General features: G+C 38.5%; 1 protein-coding gene across 3 annotated transcripts; it reads right to left on the bottom strand.

The window, feature by feature from the left end:
* Positions 1–2706: 2706 nt before the first annotated feature.
* LOC131257978 (uncharacterized) lies at positions 2707–18034 on the bottom strand. Of its 3 annotated transcripts, XM_058258977.1 has the most exons (6): positions 17905–18034; positions 16865–16932; positions 12858–13013; positions 11704–11851; positions 8651–8761; positions 2707–3270 (listed from the first exon to the last, which is right to left on the bottom strand). In XM_058258977.1, the coding sequence occupies exons 4-6, from the start codon at positions 11818–11820 to the stop codon at positions 3025–3027; spliced, it is 474 nt and encodes a 157-aa protein (XP_058114960.1). In that variant the 5' UTR covers positions 11821–11851; positions 12858–13013; positions 16865–16932; positions 17905–18034; the 3' UTR covers positions 2707–3024. The 3 variants fall into 3 exon arrangements, with proteins under 3 accessions (XP_058114960.1, XP_058114958.1, XP_058114961.1); XM_058258975.1 differs by lacking the exon at positions 12858–13013; XM_058258978.1 differs by lacking the exons at positions 12858–13013; positions 16865–16932.
* Between the last annotated feature and the right edge of the window lie 259 nt (positions 18035–18293).

Below are 18293 nucleotides of genomic sequence, written 5' to 3' on the forward strand. Positions count from 1 at the left end.
AGTAGCTTGGGCCAACTCAAGCCGAGTTCAAGCGCGACCTGTCAAGTCAAGTTTGAGCCTATGAGTTGATTTTGCGTTTAAGTTTTAGAGTTTTTAATATATAAAATTTATAATATACAATATATCATATATATAATTTATTTAAATATATAAATTATTTATATTAAGTGAACCTATCCAAGTTGAATCAATTCAACCGAGTCAAGTTTCAAGCCGAGTCGAGGCTGGTCTAACTTGGGCTCGGCTCAAAATTTTTTCAAGATAAAAAAATAAAAATAAAAATAAAAAATCATCTCAACTCGGCTTGAACTCAATTTCAAGTCGTGTCAAGTCAAGCTTTTTTGAGTCGAGTCGACCGAGTTCACCAAGCTAACTCGGTTCATGTACAGCTTTACTTGTGGCCCTAGTTTAGTAGTTTGTAGTTGTATTTTTATTAGGATATTTTACAAGAAACTGCCTACTTAATATATAACTAAAATTTTATTACCTTTTTCAAAAAGGTTTTTAATAAGCCACCCGTTAATTATCAATGGAATAGTTTCGTTAGATTTCGGGGAGTTGAGGTTAGCCCTGCCAGCAGATGAGTTGGCAGCTTGGGCAGGTCCAACTACGATATCTACGAGGAATTCACCTCGACAATGGGGAATTTGATTGGGCCATTTACTGTTATCAAAGATGGGGCGACACAAAGTAGGAGTCGGCTTTGGTGTATCCCCATGTCCACTGAGGTGGGTGGAGCCCTGACTGTGGTGCCATGTTGATGTATGTTTCTTACATCCAAACCGTTCATCCGTTTTGCCAGCTTATTTTTGCATATGAGCTAAAAAATGCAGCAGATCCAAATCTAAGGTGTACCACACCATACGAAGCAGTGGTGATTGCTATTAAAAAGTTATTGGGGCGACAAGGTTTGGATCAAGCTGATATTTATATGGTCCCTTCATCCAGTTCTTTGTCACCCTATCAACTGGTTTTATGGAAAATAAGCATTCCGGTGGCCCACGGGTAGTTTTTAATGGTGTCAATCACCAATGTATCAAGTGGTGTGATCCACCTGAATTTTTTGGCTCATGCCCTAAAAAGAATTGACGAACAGATGAACAGTGTCACAAATACATCACTGTGAGCCCCACAGTCAGGGATCCACCACCACTGAAGTCACACCCCAGGAAGCATGTTTGAAAGTTGTTTGGTGGTGTTTGGACTTGAGTGGGCAGCACCACCATATTTTAGGCTCAAGACAAAAAAAAATCAGCATAATTTGTGATTCAAGTGGACCAAACAATTGAAACACTTAAAGGGAAACCCCCACCCCACCCCACCCCCTGGGAAATTGCCCACCTGAATCACAGGTGGACCTGATGTTTTGGCAATTTTTTTGTGTGGCATTCAAGTATTGAAGTGGATTTCATATAATCATCATGGTGAGTCTGGCCAAAAATCGAGGATGAGTGAGCCCTGCAAAAATCAAAGGTGAGCATCTTTCCTTTGGTGTGGCCCACCTGAATCATTGGATTTTTTGGCCTTGGTAAAGTGGGACCACATCTAAACTTCCCACGTTTAGAACTTGTTTTTACAGGTTTCCGTGTGCTGATGAAGCTGAGCAAAAGTGGAAGTGAAAATTCTGGTCTGCCCCTTTAGCACACACATGGAAGTGAAAATTCATGTGTAATAAATCAAAATTTTATCTATATACAATCTGGTCCACTAGATGGACAGTCCTGATTCATGACTGTGAGGATAAACAAGAGAAATGGACAACTTAGAAGAATGAGAGTAGTGATGAAACATACACCCAACATTCAGTGTACAAACCAACTCTACCATCAAATCCAAGAATGAGACTAGACGAAACACACCGACATTCAGTGCACCAATAATGCGTGGGCATTTTCACACCGGGCTCGAGTGGGATGGCCTATGAGATGCAGGGGCACACTCAGGGTGGGCGGCCTACAGAACCCATGGATTTAGGACCCGTGTGAGGCAGAACCTATAAATTTGGAGCCCACCTGAGGGCAGAACCCATGGATTTGGGGCCCACGAGGAGGTTCGGCCGAAGACTTAACCCATAGATTTGGGGCCTCGGCTATGAGATAAAGGGATTAATTTGTCATGCTCTATCGGTTCCAGCTTTTAGAGCAAGTGCTTAATTGTCCTGCATCAAATTGGTATTAGAGCGGGAGGTCCCCGCATTAATCACCCCCTCGAGTGGGGTGGCCTGTGGGATGCCGGGGCACACTCGAGGTGGGCAGCCCGCGGAACTCATGGATTTGGGGGCATGTGAGGCGGGTGGCACGTGTGAGGCAGAACCCATCTTTACCATCAAAGAAAGCTCCACTTAAAATCAGGAGATCATCCCATCCCAGTGGGACATGGTGGCCCATTCACCTACTCACCATTCATGCATGTCACTGCTGCATTGTGCGTAGCTGTTTGTCTAGCAACTGCCCCCTCCATCACCCTGCTCTGCTTGCTCACCCTTTTCGTTTGTGAAATCATTCATTGCCTGCCTGAGTACATAAGAGAGCAGAAAGAAAGAAAGAAAAAAAACTACCATTTTGTTTTTCTTTTGTTGCCTTGTGTCTTGGACCACAGACTATAAATGCAGGTTTGTACCTGATTTTTTCATCCTTAAATATATTGAAATATTAGAGAAGAAAAAAAACCATGGTTTGCTAGCTACAGTTTGAATAGCCCCAGTGATTAGGAAAAAGAAAACCCGGGTTGCCCCTGGTGGCTATGCCAGTTAATCATCGTACCCATCCGAGAATGTGAGAATAACATGTACTCATGATACTTAAACAACAACAGTGAAAAGGAACTCCTTTTTTCTATAAATGACAAGAAAATACCTTGTCTTATGAAATGAATGTCATAGCCGGAGTCTTACTCTTCTCTGGACCCTTGAAACTAAATTCCGTTTGAATGCTAGAACTTTGGAGAATCATATCCTTGGATGTGATATGCATTGGCATTCGCCTTCAATCTGTAGCTGATTTTGGTTTTCTCAAACCGTTTCTTCTACTTGGCCTGGCTGGCAGGAGTGGATACTGTGGCAGGGATGGATGCTGTATCTTGGTTGTGGTGGTTTCCATCTGAAATACCAGCTTTAGCAATGTTCTCTGCAGCAGCTTTCTCAAGCAAAGCTTGCTCTTGCATGGCTTTCATCATCTCCCTCATGGTCTTTTCCTCTCCTTCCAGCTGAATGTTCATTATTATCTGAGCCTCCTTGTCGATTGGCTTGAAGTACTCTTCAATGGCAGCTTCCTGCAAACGTATATTCATAGTGCTAAGCATTTAAGAAGAAATGATCTAGTCATTTAATGGGATGAAAGAATCCGAAATTCTAGGTGGAAGCACAAAAATCACATCTGGGGAGAAATCAATTAATTTCCAAAACAATACTGTTGGGATGGTAGGAAAAGAAACGAAAGGAAAACAGATGGATTTTCCCATGATAGGACATTTCACCATGTTTGAATGGCAAAGGAAACATTGGATGGGAAAATGCAATCATTACACAAACACCATAGTCAAATTCCCGTTCACAAAATACATGGAGATATTTGTGAGAACTTTGTTTGGATTTCCACTTGTTATCCAAAGAAGACTCCCAAAATGGAATCCATGGGAATTCAAGCTCATGGGAAATATTGAGAAATCATCATTACATAATCATTACACTTTTATTTTTCTTCTCTTCTTTTCCCACCATCCGACTAGGCCTTAACTGAACAACCTTGACATTTACCATTGTTCATCAACTGCCACATAAGCCAAAGAAGAGTGATAAATATTGCCAAGATTTTGTAAATCTCACGATATTATCACGATTTTTTTATCAAACGATATTATCACGACAATATTGCGAGATTTCAAACTCTTGCTAGTTTTTAGATTTTTCTGCGAAATTATCAGATTTTATTTCGAAATTTACTTGAAAGTTAGAATAAATCATTTTATACCTACATTTCCTAAATTTTAATATCATTTATTAATTTAAATAAGTATTTTTAATCTTTTATCTTCAGTGAGATTGCTTGATAATATTGCGAAAAAAAAAAACATAAATTTGTTAAAATATCCCAAGAAATTCCCAGGCTGAGCAATTGTTGAGAACAAGATTTTTCATTATGCCGAAGAAGACAAGATATAAAGGAGAATCTTTACAGAAGATTAATGCTACCAACTTCAACTCAAGGACGATTTCTTTTAAAAGTCAGGTACAATTAATGCAACCAGAAGGCCACACAAGCTGGCCGATTAAAGATCTAAACCATCCAACTATTTTGTCTTGATTGATGATTTGGACCAGATCCATGGTCTGATGCTAAATCCAGAGATTTAATATCAATACTGCCCAATATATCAGAAGATATTATGGGTATCGCACGGAACCAATACAAAACACCAAGGGATTTATAAAGATCCCTCACATCGCACAAGATATAAGTATACAACAATATGACACGATATTCAAAATATCGCAAGGTATCATTAGGATTCCTTTGTTTCTTATCTTTCAAAAAAAAAAAAAAAATCATTAGGATTCTTTAAAAAGTCCCCTGATATTGAAACTCCTTGGAGTCTACCACTGAGGCAAGGATACACGTTCTTGTTTTTTGTAATGTTTTGAGCTCTAAGTGTATAATCAGGTCTCCTTTAACATCTCCTGAAGTTTCATTAAAAGATCCCATCATTTTCCCGATGTCTCCCTCATTCCCCAATAAATGCGATATTTACCATGCGATACCAATATGTTTTTGTGTCCCAATGGTGCAATATATGCATCTATATAAATATCCAACCCACTGGCTAAATCTAATAAGATCAACAGTCAATAACATTATGGGGCCCATGGGATCAATGAATGTCCACCAAGTTCAATTAAGTCATGACTTCTGTCATAAGTTTCTTTTTGTGTTTTCTTCACTTTTTTAGCAAGCCACTTTTCGGGTACCAACAGATGTCAGAATGAGAAGAAAGTGGTCAGAGCCTATTGAGTAAAGTTTCAATCGGACCAAAATTGTACGACACCATTTGAGTTATGGCCAACTAATAATAAACATATAAAGTTGTGATGGGGCCCGAGCCCAGCCCGAAAATTTTCGCATTTTCCAACCTTCTCCAGCATTAACCATGAAGATTTCAACAGCAAAGAAAATAAGAAGAAGGCTTATAGAGAAAGGAACATTTGCCTTTCTTTCCTTCTTTGAGGGGAGAGAGAGAGAGAGAGAGAGAGAGAGAGAGAGCAATGGCTGTCACCACCTGGTTATGCTTTCACTATAAGCCTGGTTTCTTCCTGCAGGAGAGTACTTTGTTTGTGAGATTTGCTTGCAGAAATCTCACAATGATGGAGTTACAATTTGAGGATGCAGAAAAATGCATCCTTGAATGTTTCAGAGAAAGAGAGTACTTGGGGGGGTGGACCAACTAACTTGAAAAAGCTGAGAGAGAGAGAGAGAGAGATGTTTAAGAGATGAATCCAAATACCCTTTCCTTCTCTCCCTCTGGATATTTACAAAGAGAGATGAAAGGTGGTAGGTTGTGATTGGGTATCTATGGAGTTTTGTAGCCAATGCAACAAAAGGAACAACTCTTCAAAGATGATACATTACATCCGAAAGCACCGGAATATGATACATTCATCTCTTAAAATGATGTGGTGGGTTGAAGTCAAAAAGCAACAGAGAGAGAGGAAGGAATAGGAGGGAAAAAAATTTTGTTTTAAATTTTAAGTATTTTAACAACTTTTGAGGCCCGTCTGACAGGCTTTTGGACAGACAAGTCCAAGCCCATCCCGTTTGAAAATTGGGCTCAAGTGTTAAGCCCAAACCCAGCCCACAGGCCTAAAACTCCAGCCCAAGCCCAGTCTGAGGCGGGCCAAGCCCTGAAGCACGTTGGGCCAGCCCCGTCCATTGACAACCCTAACCATTGGGAATCCTTCCCATAGTCATACTCATAGTATCTCTGTTTATGTTTATTCTACAATATTTTCAGATCTAGATCCTAAGGAAAGTGAGACCCAAATTTATAGTAGCTGAGACATGATCATAACAAAATTTATGATGACACTCCCCTCATATAGGTAGCTGAGACATGATCATAACCAAATTTATCCCACTACTTGATAAGAATTCTTTGAGATGACAATGGTAATGGGGGTTTCTGTACCAATGTTACTTTTAGGTCCATAATTGAATCTAAGGGATGTTGTTGCATGCAAAGAAATGAAGAAGGTCGACCGAGGACCTAACCCATGGGATGTGGGGCCTGGGCTATGAGATAAACCCGCGGAGTTGCATGCCTTCCTGTCCTCCTGAGTACACAAGGGAAAACACCCCCATTGCTATCAGAATAACTTCAGCTTCCCCCTCATCTACCCATAAGGTACCTTCATCTATACTTAGCGCTTTAGATCGTCAATTGGCTCACTCATTTCCTTTACTGACTGCCACAACGATACCTCAATCCCCCACGCCACCCCCTACCCACAACCACTCCTAAGCACAGGACCCCTCCTGTCATAGACTCATAGCAAGCACCAAACCTGGCTCAAAAAAATCTCCAATCTCGACCACCCTTTTCGCTGGCACGGACATTTCCACAAATCTCCACATTTGCACCAACCACCTCAGGCGGAGCAGTATGAGCCCCATCCACAGTAGAAAGAATGACACCTTCAGAACAAATCTACTCTATCTCACCATGGCCAAAGGATGAAATTTGCCACTCATTTGCCCAAGCAATTGACCCTACCTGATATCTATTTCCCTCGCAGCGCCAAGGCTCCTGACCATTCATCTCTATGAAACTTGTGTCCTAGACCCAACTGACACCTGCCAAAAGACCAAACATGCCTCCTCTGTAAGTCGTCATCTATCCAAATACCTCTTATGATAGGACACCAACATTCAGCCTCTATGCGGATTTGAATTCAAAACCAGAATTAAGCACCGGTGAAGTCCATATGCCAGGTTACGTCTTCCTGTCACATGACTACCCACAACACCTACCTCCCATTCTGGTCCAACTGGACTCCCAACTCACTTCCAACCCACTACCCAGAGTGCTAGCATAGCATACCACCTGGCCAGGAACTCCACACCTCGACTCCCCCAATGCCACATCCCCCTGCCATGTGAAATCACACTCCTCTAGCACTGATCATTGGTCCAAATAGGCTCCAGGGGCATGTGAAATCACACTCCTCTAGCACTGATCATTGGTCCAAACAGGCTCCAGGTCATTCCCAATCCCGCTCACACCCCCCCCCCCCCCCCCCCCCGGGGACATCTCAAACTTGAGAATCTAAAGACAAGCTACAAGAAGGCCCTACCCTACTAGGATTGGAGCTCTAACAAACCCACTTAACACACTGGATCAGATATGTCGCCTCTAGGAAGGGATAAAACAGAAACAATAGACCCCCAACCTCCAAATCCAAACGCCTCCTTAGATCCACTTTCGCCCTAATTACCACCTTTCTTCTTGTAAACATTAATAAGGATTTTTCGATTAACAACTTATCTAGCTCTATCACCTTCCCGAAATGAGAACCCCAACTATATTAAGACAGATTTTGTCCGTGCATGAGTCAGGATCCTGTACAAGCAAATCATCAAAAATTGATTGGGCCGTGCATATCAAGCTACAGCCTGGCGCACGAACCAAGCTAATAGGTCTAAGCCTGGTCCAAAGTTGAGTCAAGCTCATTAAGTAGCTTGAGCCATTGCCAGCATTACCCATAACCACACATGAGAAATATGTACCTCAAATTTAAATTGTCCAAATAGTGGACCCCCCGCTTTAAATGGATCATAAACCAAACACATGAGAAATATGTAACTTAAATTAAACTGCCCAAATGGCAGGCCCCACTTTAGATGGACCATAAACAGACATAAAATATTGAAAAATGTTTTAATTGTCAAACTCGTTGTTGTCTGATGGAGGGTACTTTGCATATTTAATTTTGATTCCAAAATAGCACATTATTTTTTTTAATAGAGTTCAAAATTGATCCATATTAACATATGCGTTTACCGAACTGGGCGAAAAATTTGCACAAAAATAAATTTAACCAATCTTTAGTTCCGGTCTTTTAAAAAATAAAAATAAAAAATTGTTATATCCAAACAAACCCTCAAGGAAGAGGGAGAGAGATGTGAAAGTGATTAAAAAGAAATACCACTATTAGGGTATAAGAAAATAAGCAATTTTTTTAGGCTTTTTCAGTTAAAAAATTAATCGAGGAAAAATCTTTATTGCTCAATCAAACATGGTTAAAAAAGAGTTAAACGGATAATTGTTAACTTAGTTATTGGTGTATCAAACAGACCCCACGAGATGTAATTAAAGGCTTCTAATATATTACAGCCCGGAATCTACAATGTCCTCACAATTTAATAAAACCCTACGAGGGGTAATTTGTGTGCTAATTTGTCCGACTTATGTAAATGATTCACTCCAAATTCCAAGCACACAAATACTCACAATTTTGTAAACAAGCCCCATACCACACTTTTTGGAAGGAATAATCATGTTATCTAAAGGCCACAAAGTTAGAAAGTACTGGACAATTCGAAGTCAAGTTATTTGCTTATTTTAGTAAGCAATATTCATCACATATTGCAATAGGGTGTACCGTTTCTTCCAGCTTTTGGTTCAGCGTTTGCATCTCCTCAACCATGCGGCGAACCTCTGCTAAAATAGCCTGTTCTGGGATCTTTCTTAAAGCAACCTTCCTTTGTTGTGCCTAGTTAAAGACAAGCATGTATTAAATGAAGATATAATACTTATAATACTTCACCAAAAGATACCTGAATTAATGAATAAAAAACCTTAGTTACCATACCTGATTTAATGAAGAAATCTTACTTACCAAGAGTAAAAGAAGGTCCAAGAAAATATTAACAACACAGTTATAACATTACATGAAAAATTGGAAGTTAAGAGTGACATAACATAAATGGCACGTAACAGTTATAATTTTAATCACTTGCCCATCCAAAACCAACTCATTGGTTTAGGCAAATCTTACAGCTGACAAACACTATTGATGACTTGTTGAATTATTGCCACCTCTTTGCTTTGTCTATAAAGTTATGGAATGGGTTTATGTACTACTTGATTCGAATTACTTTTCTTCTTTTCTTTCTTTTTTGAAGATTAAAGAAAAAGAGTGAAGTAGGTAAGAAAATGCACAAGAGTGAAGTAGAAGGAAGGATGGGACTGACCAATTGAGAAGTCGTAAGTCAATTGAAGGAAGCATGGTCAATTAGTTAAAATATTAATCAAATGGTATTCAAAAGCAAGGTAGGTGAGGACCGAAAACCCAATATTCTGAAACTTTTACTAATTGACAATGCTAATAAATGATATGAATCATAGAAATATTAGTGATTTTTTATTTTAATTTTAAAATAATTAAAATTTGTAAAAATATTTACTTCTTTTTGGCTTTTAAATGTATTGGTTGTGTTTTCATGCATGTCTTCCATGATTTATAAATTATATGAACTGATTTTGAATATATTTTCAACACTCCTATTAGACAGCAAATAGTTTAGAACCCTATATAAAGGAAAATTATTATGTTATGTGTACTTGGCTTTTTATGATCTTTTGAATTCTAAATGTGCAATAATGACTTTTTTAACCCTATAGTTTCGTTGAAAAATTCGACCAATTTCCTAATGTTTCCCAAAAACAGCGATACACTATGCCATACATATGATTTTCCCATATGAAATACTGATATGTTTCCATATCCCAAGAGTACGATACATGCGTCGATACTGATACTTAAATCACTGCTTGCATTCAAGAGACAGATTGGAAATTAATGGATATAAACTAAAGAAATTGATGGATATAAACTTTGGCATATGGGAAAGGATGATGATGGAAATGGGCTAGGGATGGTGATAGATAAAGATTTAAAGGCTGAAGTTCTAGATGTTAGGAGAATAAGTGACAGCATTTTATTAATAAAACTTGTGTTAGGAGAGGAGATGATCAATATTCTTAGTGCATATGCACCGCAGGTAGAGTTAGAGGATAGAATCAAAAGACAATTCTGAGAGTATATGGATGCACTAACGCAAGGAATTCCAAGCAAACAAAGGATATTTGTAGGAGGAGACTTAAATCGCCACGTAAGAAAGGAAAGTAGAGGCTATGAGAGCATACATGGAGGATATGGTTTTGGGAGAAGAAATAAGATGAGGGATCCCATTCTTGATTTTGTTGTGGCATACAATATAGCTCTAGCAGACACATACTTTAAAAAGGAGAGATGAACATCCAATAACTTTCAAAAGTGGATCACATACAGGCTAAATAGATTTCTTTCTACTTAGGCAAATAGACCTATCAATAAGTAAGGACTGCAAGGTTATGATAGGAGAGTCTGATTGCGCAATATAAGCTAATGGTTACGGATGTTTACATTAAGAGATAAAAGAAATTGAGTAAAATTAATAGGTGTCCAAAAATTAGGTGGTGGAATTTAAAAGAAAAGAAAATGTTATTTAGACAATATATATGTATCATGTATGTATGCATATACATATATGCATATACACGCACCTGATATTAGACAATCAATAAATCTTAGCATTCTAAACGTAAATCCAAATGACAACTTAATCAACAATAAGAATCACCACCACATCATAATATAGAGCCTTATCCCAACTAGATGGGTCAGCTACAAGAATCATGTTCTGAATCATGTTCTGACATTCACACAACTAGAACAGGAAGTTCAATTGTCCCAGGCTGGGCAAAACCATGGACAGACCGTAACAGAGGTGAACAGTGGTGGGAGCCATGAAGGTAGGGGAGGCATATGATGCCCTTTAAAAATAAAATAAAAAATAAAAAAACTTGGTAGTTCTTAGTTATCCTTTCCTTGGAAGGATTCATTAAGGGAAGCACCTCCTGAATGTGGCAAAGAGATGTACCATGTTTCAAAGTAACTTCAAACCACATTTCTAGCAAAAGTTTTAAAGACGCTGGGGAAAGGCATCAAGAAGAACATATGACTTCTTTCTAACAAATCAACATTTCTAGCTAAACATTTTGAAGTATGTTCAGGAAAGCACAAAAAACAGATGAACATAAATCAGGCCATATGTTTTTCATTGAACCGGCTCAAAATAATGCTTCTGCTCTTTAGAAACCATATGTTTCCCATTAGCAGGTACATGTTTTAAACAGGTTTTTGTAGAACTTAATCCATCCAATCGCTATTTCTAACGCACCCCAAAGGAGGTGGAAAACAATACTCTCTACATGGAGTTTTGCTTGAGGAAACATAGATGACGGAGGAAGATGATTACCTAGCTGTGCGTTTCCTTGAGGAAATACACATGGGAAGAGTGTTACTGTCAGTTGTGGGTTTCGTTAGGAGACCTATCTCCTTGAATGGGGCCTACATGGAAGAGAGTTAAACCTTCATCCAAATTTCAATACCAACGTGACGTGAGCACTTTTTAGCAACTGAAACTTGGAGGTCATCTTCTATGTTAAACTTCCCTAGCTAGCATTTCAGCAAGACCTACTAAGACCCGGAGGTCATCAAGTAAGTCAAGGATAAACAGATACAGTTGGCAATCATGTAATTTTCAATATACGATTGTAAGACAGTGCGTACTAAAAATGGAGCTTAATAATGAGATGAACACATCCTACCTGTTCAAGTCGTCTTTGAAGTTGCAATCTGTAAGATCGGATTCTTCTCTCTTCATATCCAGAAAGCACTCTGACTACGAACCAAGCTTTCCTTCCAAACTCCAATAATTTATCCATATTACTGAAGAATATCTGAAGTTAATTTCTTCTGCACACATACAATACATCAGCACTTTTTTTTTTCTTTTGAATGATCACATGTATTAGCTTCTACGATGCAAATTGAATAGCTAAAAGTAATTAAATCAAAGATTGTTACAAAGTTAAATCGGTCGTATTTAAGTTGTAGAACTACCAGTTGAATAAATGACATTAAATCTTTGTTTAACACCTGGTAATCAAATTATTTAGGATTCAGAAGTGAAAGAAGCTTCTTTGTTTACTAACAATGGACAAACAAGCATATTACCAAATCAAAACCTTATTGCCACAGCTGAAAAATAAAGGTATTTTCAGAATGTGCCTCAAAGACTGATAGTTAATGGTGGCTCTAATGGGTGTTTTTGCTAGAATAGGTATTAATGAGATAACCATTTTATAATTGAGGGGAGAAGGGTAGTGATATTGATAACCATTTTAGTAACTGAGAGGAAAAGGGTATTGATATTGATCCACAAGAAGCTCTGCAGACTCTTAAAATAGCTGAAGAGACAAGAAATTAACGTGGATATGGCTCCTAGACAAGCTAGGATAAAAGTAGAGGATTATGAGCCATATGAATCATTACAAAATTCATCATCATCATCTAAGCCTTATCCCAATTACTTGTGGTTGGGTACATGAATCTTGTTCCGCCATTCCACTCTTGTTATGGCAAAAGTTTGACGTTGGGTGCCAACCTGACGCAACCCTCCTCCTTTATCAAGGCTGGGGACCGGCATGAGAGAACAAAACTCCCATAGGCATAATGTAATAGACTATTGCATAGGTTTATTAGAATCAAGCGCTATCCAGTGTTCGTAATATCGATACTATCGGCCAATATTATCGTTATCGCTGGTCAATGACACGAAACCCATCGAAAACCCCTCGGAAATGAAAAAATATATAGATTTCTATGTATCGTGGGAGATATCACCCAAAGAGAGAGAGATAGAGAGAGAGAGAGAGAGAGAGAAATTGGGAAAATTATTCAATCCAGAGGATTTCGATACCTATAGAAGAACATTGCATGATCGGAAGTAGAATTTGGCGGGCCACTCGATTGATCCATAGCGGTGCGTTGTAAGCTCCATAAAATCTCGATTTCCCTTTTTTTTCTCTTCAAATAGATGCTCGATTTACATTGAAAGGAGATTTCAGCAAGAAATCTGCAAAACCCCAAGAGATTTGGGTTTAGCCGACGGATTTTAGGGATTTTTTGGAGAGATTTTAGCGTTTCAGAAGGTATGAAACCCTTTCTGTTTGCATATTTTCGAAAATTGGTTTTTAATGCATTTTACAGATGCGAGTGCGTCACGGTAGCTCAAATGGACGAAGTATCACGGGCTCTGTGGAGTCCGCCTTGATGTATATGTTTTATCCAATCCGTCCATTCATTATGGAAGATCATTTTAGGGCATGAGTATAAAAAAGAGACATTTTTAAGCCTAAAGTGGACCACACCACAGGAAGCAGTGGAGATTGAACGCTTACCATTGGTAACTTTTCGGTAGGGACAGAAGTTTTGGATCAAGCTAATATTCATTTTTTACCTTCACTCAGGTTGATGTGACCTTATGAACAGGTTGGATGGCCAAATAACCATCATGATGGGCCCTACAATGTTTTGAACATGTTGGATGGCAAATAACTCAATCACCACTGTTTAATGTGGTGTGGTCCACTGGAGCATTCAATCTGCCTCTTTTTTTAAGATCATGCCCGAAAATGATCTGTCAAAATGGATTGAGGGCGTGGATAAAACATATTTAATATGATGGGCCCTATATAGCCCCTGATAGGTCCATTCATCTCTTAGTAGGTAATGGCGAAGGCAACGGATTAGCTATTTCCTTGGTAAGAGGTTAGTGGGTGTTAACCTTATTGTGTAGGGCCACCTTGATGATTTTTATCCATATCCACGCCATCCATCCTTTTTCTTAGCTCATTTGAGGACGTTATCCCAAAATTTATGCAGATCCAAATCTCTAGCGGACCAAACCACTGAAGAAAGTGGTGAATAACTATTAAAAGCTTTTTGTAGGCCACACAAGTTTTGGATGAATCTAATCTTTGTATTTTCCATTCATTAATTTTTTTTCTTGACCTTATCAACGGGTTGGATGGAAAATAAACATTACGGATCTGCTCATTACGGATCTGCTTGAAGTGGGCCTTAAGAAGTTTTTAATGGTGACTATTCAATCATCACTGTTTCTTGTGTGTGGTCCGCATAAGATTTGGATATGCTTAATTTTTAGCAACTTGTCCTAAAATGTGTTGGAAAAACAAATGGACAGAGTAGATATACAAAATGACATCAAGGTGGGCCCTATGGTGGGAACACCCACTAAGTTGTTACCCGGTTAACACCTAATCCACGCCCCAGCGAACTTGGGTGAGTCCCCAGACTAGCAATGTGGGTGGGACCGCTGAACGTAGGGCCCACCTTGATGTATGAATTGTATATCCACGCCATTCATATGTTTTTTCGACTTATTTTATGCCATGGTCCCAGAAATATATAAAATAAAAGTTTGAGGTGGACCACAGTACAGGAAACAATGATTAATGATCATTGAAAACCTTTTGGGGGCCACAAAAGTTTTACATCAAAGTGACATTTATTTTTATCTATCATCCAGATCTGTATGACCTTATCAATAGGTTGGGTGGTCAATAAACATTACAGTGGATGCCAGGAAGCTTTTAATGGTGGAAGTTCAACGAACATTGTGTCCTGTGGTGTAGTCCACCTGAAATATTTGTTGGCTTCATTTTTGGGCCCATGTCCTAAAATAATCTGGAAAAACAGATGGACGGTGTGTATATACAATAAACAATGAACAACAAATGGACACAATGGATACTGAATATAGTTGTCTTAGTTCAATGAGACAGCACATAGCTTAGACCCTATACAAAGGAAACCTATTATGTGCACTTCTTTTTTGAGATTTTATGATTTATAAGTGTGTATTAAGATCTTTTTTAATAATCCCTGAAGTTTCATTGAAAAATTCAACCATTTTCCCCATGTTTCCCAAAAAGTGCGATAAATTATGCGATACAAACAATATATCGCATGTAATAACCGATACGTATCTGTATCCCAAGGGTGCAATACATTGCGCGATACCGATATTTCGAACACTGGCGCTATCAAACAGTCTATTACATAGGTTGATTACAATCAACGAGCTGACTACAATAAATGAGTCATATAATCATAACAAAGTTGTAATATTTAACTTGTAAACTGCCAATTGAAGTAACTCTCAAGTCTTTGTGTACCACCTCTTAATTAATCTTTTTTTTTTTTTTAAAGGATGCTCTTAATCGAATTATTAGGATTCAGAAGTGAAAGAAGCTTCATCATCATCAACTAAGCCTTAGCCCAACTAATTTGGGCCGGCTACATGAACTCTATTATGCCATTCCAGTCTATCAAGGACAATATCCTCGATTAAACCATAGGTGATCAAATCTTTCCACGACCTTTTTGGGCATTCTGCTTGCCCTCATAGATCCTTCCACTTGAACCAACCCACTCCTAAACAACACAGCTCTTGGCCTTTGTTGCACATGGCCAAACCATCCAAGTCTACATCTTATTGCCTATTGGTGCTACTCCTAAATTCCATCAAACATGTCCATTTCTAGTTCTATCCTTCCTCATCTTACCACTGATCCATCTCAACATCCTCATTTCAGCTACACTCATCCTAAGAACATGTTGTTCCTTGACTGCCCAATATTGTCCCATAAGCATGGCTGGTCTTATAGCTATCCTATGAAATCTCCCCTTGCTGTTGTTTTGCCTCTTCGTACAACTCTTCGACCCTCGATGGACCTACTTCTCTCCATCTCACCCCCCTAGTTGCGACAAACCTCACGAGCCTCACAAGGCCCCACCTCTCGACATAGATTCTTCTCAACATAGACACATTCTCCTTCTAATTTTGTACGATAGCACATCATTGTACGAGTTTTTATTACTGAAAGTGGAAAGAGAGGGTATATTTATCAACCAGTGTAGATGTAGATATCATTTCCTAAAGATTTATAGTGCTCTTAGTTTCAAAATTTTGGGATTCTTGTACAAGGAAAAAAAAATCTATACCTGAGAAAGTGTGTTGATTTAGTATGTGTGAATGGTAATATGAACCTTTTTGAACCCTTACCTATTTACTCTCTTCATTTCATCTTATTAGAAGAAGCAATAATACTGATTGATCTGATTCTAATTATTCATCTTATTATAACGCAACAATACTACTGATTGATCCAATTCTACTTGTTCAATCAATGCAATCATATGGATGGTTAAAAAGAAAACTAGTCAAAGTTCCAAATTCATTTGCGATTGTCAAATGGTTAGATACAATTTTTATTTTTATTTTTTAAAAAAAAGAGCCAATGGTTGGGATCATTCAATCAATGATGTTATGCTACAGTAAAAAACAAAAATTAGAACGAAAAGGATAGAAGGATAAAGTCAACGATTTTCATCATCATCTAAGTCTTATCCCAACTAATTGAGTTAGCTACAGGAATCCTATTCAGCAATTCCACTCCATCAAGGACCACATCCTCTGTTAAACCATGGGTACTTAAGGACCATCTCCACCTCAGTCCTTTTAGGCCTTCCCCTTGCCCTTTTATAGCCTTCAACTTGAACCAACTCACTCCTAATTGATGCAGTTCTTAGTCTCTGATAGACACACTCAACAATCTTCTTCTTCGAAAATAAGCAGTGAACCATAATTAGCAAAAACCAAAAAACAAAAGAAAATGCTCGAAGTATTTGGTTGAGTCTTGTGTCGTAGGAGTTAAGATGTAAGCGTCATGACATTAAATTTTAACCTTAGCTCAATAGAAAAATGAGATAAAGAAATTCCCACTCGATACAGCAAAAACATAAAGGCATTGAATATTGACTAATAAACTAATTAATTAAGAGCATGAAAATATAAGCATGATGAACAATCCAAGAAACTTTCTATCCTAAACATAGTACCTCATTCGAACGTCTTGCCTTCTAGATCCACTCCATCAAAAATATAGACAATGATGTCCCATATTTCTCTGAAATAACAGTATAAACTAACCAATATCAAAATTTGCCATCAATGCATCAAGAAATGCATATGCAACCAGTCTTCTAACAAAACAAAATAAACACCCAGATCCGTAGCTCAACTGGCAGACTGAGTGGAGATACCTCGTTTCAACACTTGAGGTCTTGGTATGGATCCCTAGTGGGGGTGGCTAACATGGAGTGTGTACTGACATGGGTGTGTACTAACAAGCTAACTCAAAAAAAAAACAAAAAAAACAAAAAAAAAAAAAAAACAAAACAAAACAAAATAAAATAAACCAATTTCAGGAGACACATGCAATTCCCTACACATTTACATAGGACTTCTACAGAAGGGTTTTCCAAAGAAAACATGCTACTGAAAGAAAGGAATTATGAGGACCGCAAAGAAAACATGATATACTAAAACAGAGGAATTATAGAGCCCCAATATGCCCCATCCAAACTGTCGAGTGGATTGGCCCCACTGTGGAGGGAGATACCCTAAAACTTCTACATTAGAAGACAGAGACGTTTGGTAGCTTGTATTTGATATGCATTGGCAATTATCATGAAATCCATTTGAATTGGAATCACTAGTTGTGTTTGGCAGCTTGTAATCATAATCGCCTGTATTTAGAGAAGAGAGAGAGTGAGAGAGATGGCTGTGACTTGCAAATCGGTGATAATCAGAATCTATGTGCAATGAAATCTCATAATTTTGCTGTATTTGATATGAATTGAATACCAATTTACATCTAATGCACTACCCCAAACGCACCAATTACCACCGATTCACGCTCCCAAACGACCTTATTTCATGACTCTCTTTTTTCCCAGCTGTTTCTTTATATGATCTTCAAATCTAGGAGATTTTTGGGAAACCGTCCATCGACGGTGGGCCCACCAGATCCACGCTCTAAATCACCGGACCATGAGCTCTGGTAATACAGAAAAGGATGCATCAGGACACTACTCACATCTGGATGAATCTGGATCTCCAAAGCCCGCAGCTGTATTCCGATGATGCGCTAGCAAACGGTTGTCAGCTCCTATCCACGCCCAGATAGCCTCCAGAATAACTCACCGTCTGCCGAACTTGGAATACATGGACGCGGATTAGCTACTGACAGGTTGAGTAGCGAGACTCGCTACTGGAGTGACGTCACTAAGTTCTGTGGACCCCATGATGATGTATGTTTTGTATCCACGCCGTCCATACATTTTTAGAGATCATTTTAAGTAAATAAACAAATAATTATTTTAATCCAACTCTCCAGTGGACCACACCACAGAAAACAGTGAGGAGAGTGACGCTTACCATTAAAAACTTCTAATGCCCATAAAAATTTTCGATCAAGCTGATACC

Source organism: Magnolia sinica, chromosome 10, assembly GCF_029962835.1.
Source record: "Magnolia sinica isolate HGM2019 chromosome 10, MsV1, whole genome shotgun sequence".
NCBI classification, from domain to species: Eukaryota; Viridiplantae; Streptophyta; class Magnoliopsida; order Magnoliales; family Magnoliaceae; genus Magnolia; species Magnolia sinica.